At 37.5% G+C, this 6886-nt stretch overlaps 1 protein-coding gene across 1 annotated transcript; it reads left to right on the top strand.

Annotated features, from left to right (window-relative positions):
• Positions 1-2267: 2267 nt before the first annotated feature.
• Positions 2268-2863, top strand: LOC104676622 (60S ribosomal protein L11-like). Its single transcript, XM_010381491.2, has one exon. It carries the CDS (start codon positions 2274-2276, stop codon positions 2775-2777), a length of 504 nt encoding a protein of 167 aa, XP_010379793.1. The 5' UTR covers positions 2268-2273; the 3' UTR covers positions 2778-2863.
• Positions 2864-6886: the final 4023 nt, after the last annotated feature.

The following is a 6886-nucleotide window of genomic DNA, read 5'->3' as shown; positions in this document are numbered from 1 at the left end:
CCGTGAGAGACATGAAGTGAACTTAGTGTTGGGAGACGGACGCCGGATGGCTCTCGGGGGCTGACCCACAGGGACTTTGGGATATAGCAGAGAGAACTTGGCATGACTTATTACGCCAGGCTGTAGAATCCTGGAAAAGAGCCACCATGCAGCCCATGCCTGGTCGACTAGAGGACCACCTTCGTGGAAGGGGGACAATCAGGGCTTCTGGCCTGCCATGTGCACAAGCATAACAATTGCTTTTGTTTAACGTGCAGATGGAATATTTGATCCATTCTAACCAGGCATTTGCATCTTGGTATGCTGTCTTAATTGGCAAAGTTTATTTTAAGTCTTTAACTTCTATGATCCTCTAGTAAAATGAACGTTTCCTTTAGCACCTATTTTTATTAGTTTTTAGACCAAAAAAAGCTAAACATCATTTTATATTTAAGAATGCTTTTTGTATGATTTTTATACCAGATAAGTTAAATTTTACCTTTATATTAGTGTGTTATTAATGTTAATCCTAATTTTAAAAAAACTCATAGACATATTTATTCAATTTTTTATGTTTCACCACCAGGTAAGATTTTATAGACTCTTTTTCACCTTTTATAATTTTTGTTAAAGAGCAGGTTGATGCTTCAAGAAAAACATGTTGCATTTTTATTTTAATGTCCAGTTCACAGAAAAACTGGATGATACCTTTTTAGCTTTAGCTAATATGTTCACACACAGAAATTTTTTTACAATTAATGTTTTAAAACTTGCTTAAACTTTTAAAACAATAATTTTTTAACATTTTCATGTAGGTAAAAATCCACATTCTTATGCCTCCTTATAATCTTTTTACTAAAGGTGTATTTTACTTTTTTTATACACCTTACACATAAACTGTTTTTTCAATAGTAGTCAGGAGGCCTTATTACTTTTAAATTATATAACATTTTTTGCATAAAAATTTTTTTATAACTTTTTTCTTTTATGACTTTCACAGACAATTTTTTGACATGTTTCAACTTTTTGACTTATTACAAACTTTTTAAAAAAATAACCAGTTAATTTATTTCAGGACAAGAATTTATCATATAACTTTTTTTATATAAATTCTGCCTCTCCCCTTTTTTTCCTTTCTTGAAATTTTCCAACAAATTTCCTAGTGGGATTATTTTGCGCCTGACCCATGTTTTCTCAAGACAAAATACCACACTCACACCACACACACTCACCGCAAAACAAAGAACAGGTAAAGAGTGCACACACACACTTTTGTCATTTATACCAAACCAAAATCAGAATACCACGAAATCCAAAATTCAAGTACTGAGAAATTTAAGCCAAGTCAAAAACCAAAACCAAAGTATCCAGCAATTCAAGTCAAGTCAAAACCAGAACAAAAGTGCCAATACAGGCACACTGTAGTTGATCAGGCCACGCTTTCACTCAAATGGAGTGGGACAAGTTCCAAAGTCTAGTCTCACCAAGTCCAGTCAAGTCAAAACCAGAACAAAAGTGCCAATACAGGCACACCGTGGGTGATCAGGCCACGCTTCCACTCAGATGGAGTGGGGCAAGTTCCAAAGACTAGTCTTACCAAGTTTCAGATGTCTGGACTCCAGGTGCCAGTTCCTTCCCTGTGTTCAGCCACTGTGTTAATCCTCCATGGGGGACTGCTAGGCGCTGCTCTGGTGAGGCGTTCCACCGGGACAACTGCCTACCCAGGAGCGCTCTTTGGATCGCGTCACTCAGGTTGGTCAGAGTCCCCCCGCAGGGATGCTCCACAGGGCAAGCCTAAGCCGCCTAAGGGGCTGCCTCAGCCGTCCCTTAGTTCTTGCATCTCGGTCAGGGAACCAAGAAATGCAGCAGGACAAGCTGCAGACAAAACCTCTCAGACACTGAGTTGCAGAAGGAAGGGCTTTTATTCAGCTGGGACCATCGGCAAGCTACTGCCTTAAAATCCAAGCTGCCTGAGTGCACAGTTTCTGTCCTTTCTAAGGGCTCACAACACTAAAGATTTCACATGAAAGGGTCGTGTTTGATTAGAGCAAGCAGCAGGTATGTGACAAGGGCTGCATATACCGGTGGTCAGAGTGAAACAGAAGAGGGTAGGGAGTTTCACAATGTTCTATACAATGTCAGAAACATTGGTTTCTAAGTCATGAGTTAATTTTTAACTACTAGGTTTAGGCCAGGCAGACCCAGGCCTGATTCCGGGCCTGGCGCCAGGCTGCCTGTTTTTGGTTTTACTTCATTGTTTTTTCTTAAAATAGGTACTGAGGCTGCACTCCATCATGGCGCAGGATCAAGGTGAAAAGGAGAACCCCATGCGGGAACTTCGCATCCGCAAGCTCTGTCTCAACATCTGTGTTGGAGAGAGTAGAGACAGATTGACTGGAGCAGCCAAGGTTTTGGAGCAGCTCACAGGGCAGACCCCTGTGTTTTCCAAAGCTAGGTACACTGTCAGATCCTTTGGCACCCGGAGAAATGAAAAGATTGCTGTCCACTGCACAGTTCGAGGGGCCAAGGCAGAAGAAATCTTGGAAAAGGGTCTAAAGGTGCGGGAGTATGAGTTAAGAAAAAACAACTTCTCAGATACTGGAAACTTTGGTTTTGGGATCCAGGAACACATCGTTCTGGGCATCAAGTATGACCCAAGCATTGGTATCTATGGCCTGGACTTCTATGTGGTGCTGGGTAGGCCAGGTTTCAGCATCGCAGACAAGAAGCACAGGACAGGCTGCATTGGGGCCAAACACAGAATCAGCAAAGAGGAGGCCATGCGCTGGTTCCAGTAGAAGTATGATGGGATCATCCTTCCTGCCAAATAAATTCCCGTTTCTATCCAAAAGACCAATAAAAAGTTTTCAGTGAAAAAAAAAAAGGTACTGAGTACAAAACAATATAAAACAATATGAGAAGGTCTCTCTCTTTCCTCAGTACCATTAAATTTGAAACCTGAATCTGCTATATATAATTTATATCATAAATTTTGTAAAGTCTTAAAATTCGAATGAAAATTTTAGAATCTGCTGAGTCCATTTAAATTACATTCAAGGGCAAGGAACAGCAACCCTAATAGAAAAAATTAACATGTAAACATTTAAGTGCTTGTTCAACTACAGGAATTCTAGGGTTAGAGAGAAGTGAGGAAAGCATAGTAGTTCAGGGATGTCACTAGCAATGGCTTTGGCTCTCTCTCTCTCTCCCTTCTCTGCTATCCTTAACATATAGGTCTTCATCCTTGTGCTTTTCATTTTAAGGTCATAAGATGGCTGCTGTATTTGCAACAATCCTGTTTCAGGAAGGAGAGAAATAAAAGAGCAAAAAGAAAACAAAAGTACATGCCCATCAGCTCTGTGCCTCAGAAGCTCCTCTCCTCATTAGCCAGATCTGGTTCATACAACATTTCAGTTACCTCTTATTGTATAACAACACACCACAATACTTAATGGTGAGGACTAAAATCTGACCTTTTCTTCTCTTGCCAAAATTCCCATCTAAGGGGCCTGGAAAGTATTGCCCTACAAACCATAAAATCTCATTAAATGTTTATTAACCAAGTATAATGTGGCTTACTTTCCAACCTGACTCTGGTGTAGCATCACATGATAGATAGCAAATCCTGAAGGAAATCAAAATATTTCACCCCAAAATACTTTTATTTGATGTATTTAGAAATAGCTACCACAGGGCCAACAAGTTGAAATGGCCCTGCAAAGTCATATTTTGTGGGAGAAATTTGCACCTGTACAGAATCTCCATTAATGCAGCAGGTCTATCCTTTCTAGGCCTTTCCTGGATCTAGGAGAGATTAACTGTGAGTCTTACACCTTTAAGGCTTGAAAAGAGATATTTACCATCTATTCTCACCCAGGGCTACTACCTGAGAGCTTTATCTACGTAACAAAACCCTTAACTCAAGCATTCCTTTCTACTGAATCCAAGTCTTTGGACAATAGTTTAACTCTCTCAATTAATCGTCAACTAAAGAATCCCTAAAACCCACCTATGACTTACAAGTTCCCCACTACACAATCCCCAACTCCACATTGAGATGTCCCACCTCACCCTGCAGAATCTTCCACATATAAACCCAAACTATAACCTGACCACCTCAGATACACTTTCCCAGGACCTCTTGAGGTTGTATAACCCCAGACCATGGTCACTTATACTGGCTCAGAATAAGCCTCTTGACACCTATCTTGGCAGAATTTAGTTTTATTTCATCATCAATATCTTTATAAAACAAGAAAATAGCAGACAATTCTTCCATTTGCATACATTTCACTAGGAAAGGCCAGAGGATCTAAGATGGCTTCATCTATAAATCTGGCATTCAACTAGGATGGCTAGAGTGACTGGGAGTTGGCTGGACCTCTCTTTATGATTTTTTTTAACGATTTTTCTTCCTCCAAGATTTTTGTCTCCGTCCCCATGGATTTTTTTCTAGCCAGTAGCTGGAATTCTTTACACGATGGGTGGCTTCTAAGAGAGTGACAAACAGAAGTTGCAAAGTCTCTTAAGATCTAGGTCCAGGCGTCAACCAATATCACTTCAACACAGTCTACTAGTCAAAACACAAACAGCCTATATTAGTCTGTTTTCACAATGCTATGAATAAATATCCGAGTTTCAATTGACTCACAGTTTCACATGTCTGGGGGGCCTCAGGAAACTTACAATTATGGCAGAAGGCAAAGGGACCTTCTTCACATGGCAACAGAGAGAGAAGAGTGGAAGAGCAAAGGGAGAAGAGTCCCTTATAAAACCATCAGATCTCATGAGAACTCACTCACTGTCATGAGGACAGCATGGAGGAAACCGCCTCCATGATCCAATCACCACCCAAGGGTCTCTCCCTTGACACGTGGGGACCACAACTGAAGATGAGATTTGGGTGGGGACACAAAGCCAAACCATATTACAGCCCAGATTCAAAGGCAGAGGAAAACAGACTTTACCTCTTCTTAGAAGGAGGGGCATACTTATACAAGGATGGAAGGACTCACTGATGGCCATCTTTGCAAATAATATTTGCACATACATACTCTATTCCAATTGCTGTTCAGAGAAAGTTTCAGTAGATCAAAGAATGCTCACAACAGTATCTGCCTTAATTCAAATACCTTTTTTTTTTTTTGAGGAATTTCCATTCTTTTTTTTTTGTAACACAAATATATATGATACTCACACATATATATGATAGTGTTTACTTAATTTTAACTTACTATATAGTTTAATATTAACTTTAAAGATAGAAAACATTTGTGTGGATGAACTATAGGTAATTTTTTGTTATGTTTTCCATTATCTCTGATTTTTTATAATTATAATGTTACTTCTGTATTATTAAAAAATAATAAATGCTCTTCTCTGAAAGCTAAATATTTACTGGTGGTACCTTTTATAGATGTAACAAAAGCGATACACACATTCCCTTATAACTGGATATTTAGGTTGTTTATAATTTTCTCATTAAATCATGCAAAGATAAATGTATAAAAATCTGTTTTCTAAGAAATAATATTTCTATTAGACTTTGGCCAGCATTATATAAAACAATCTGTCTAATCATATCTTCAGCAACATTGAGGATTTCTGTGTTTTTGACATTTATTACAACTTATTTTTACTTGCTTTTCTTTTTTTTTTTTTAGGCAAAGTCTCATTCTGCTGCCCAGGCTGGAGTTCAGTGGCATGATGTCAGCTCACTGCAATATCTGCCTCTCAAGTTCAAGTTATTTTCCTGCCTCAACCTCCCGAGTAGCTGCGATTACAGGCACACACCACCGTGCTGGGCTAATTTTTGTATTTTTAGTAGAGATGAAGTTTCACCATGTTGGCCAGGCTGGTCTCAAACTTCTGACCTCAGGTGATCTGCCCACCTCAAGCTCCCAAAGTGCTGGGATCACAGGCATGGGCCATTGTACCCAGCCTTTTAATTGCTTTTCTATGATTAGTGAGTTTGAGAGTTTACACAATATTTTGTGGCCATTTTTTTTTTTATTGTATGCATTGTCTACAGTTTTTCTGTTGGGAGCTAAAACATTTTTTCATTGTTCTTTGAAAGTCTTTATATGGTAAGCATATTAACTTCTTGTGTATAGTTTATTATATTTTCCTAGTTTCTCATTCGCCTTTTGGAGGTTTTTCCCATACAGAAAGTTTTAAATTTTGTATTTCATTTGTATTTTCTTACATAGTGTATATTCTTAGATGATACACAACTATTCTGCTAATATTTAAAATTTCTCCTAGTATATTTTAGATTTTTTTTATATTTAACTTTTTGATTCACTACTGCTTGCTGTTGGTACATGATATAATGAGGTTTAAGGTGACAACTCCCGTTCCCACTGTGAAGAAAAAGGCCATTTCTCAATGTCATTTGTTGAAGAATCCATCCATCTACCTCTATATGTATAAATAAATTTTAATGAATATCATATTACATAAACATATATACACAACATATACACTATTGTTTGATTAGTTTATCAATTCTTATAACAACAAATGATGTATTTCTAGTTTTATAATATATTTTTAAATCTATTTGGCCTATTTTCTTAATAGACAAGTTTCCTGCTTATTTTTTCTCAAAAAAAAAAAGGCATTTAGCTCCTTTAAGTTTTTAATCATTCCAGATAAATACTCAAACCTTTATTTCACAGTCCTAAAATTATCCTACATTCTTTCCACTTAGAATTATAATGAGTGTATAAATTAATTTGGAAAGAACTGAGATATTTAAAATACTCTCATGAGGAATATTTTGTCTCTACACATGAGTTTTCTCTTTTTTTTGTAAAGTTCTGTAATTAATGTGAATCATGGTATTTCTTCTTAGGATTTTTCCTTGATAATATTTTGTTGCTATTCGAAATAAAATAATTTTCTT

Source organism: Rhinopithecus roxellana, chromosome 2, assembly GCF_007565055.1.
Source record: "Rhinopithecus roxellana isolate Shanxi Qingling chromosome 2, ASM756505v1, whole genome shotgun sequence".
Lineage (NCBI taxonomy): Eukaryota > Metazoa > Chordata > Mammalia > Primates > Cercopithecidae > Rhinopithecus > Rhinopithecus roxellana.
The sequence above is the reverse complement of the archived record's forward strand: the minus strand, read 5'-3'. Positions and strand labels throughout refer to the sequence as shown.

Excerpts from the sequence above, each read along its gene's own strand:
- LOC104676622 (XM_010381491.2), top strand. The coding sequence starts at position 2,274 with ATGGCGCAGGATCAAGGTGAAAAGGAGAACCCCATGCGGGAACTTCGC.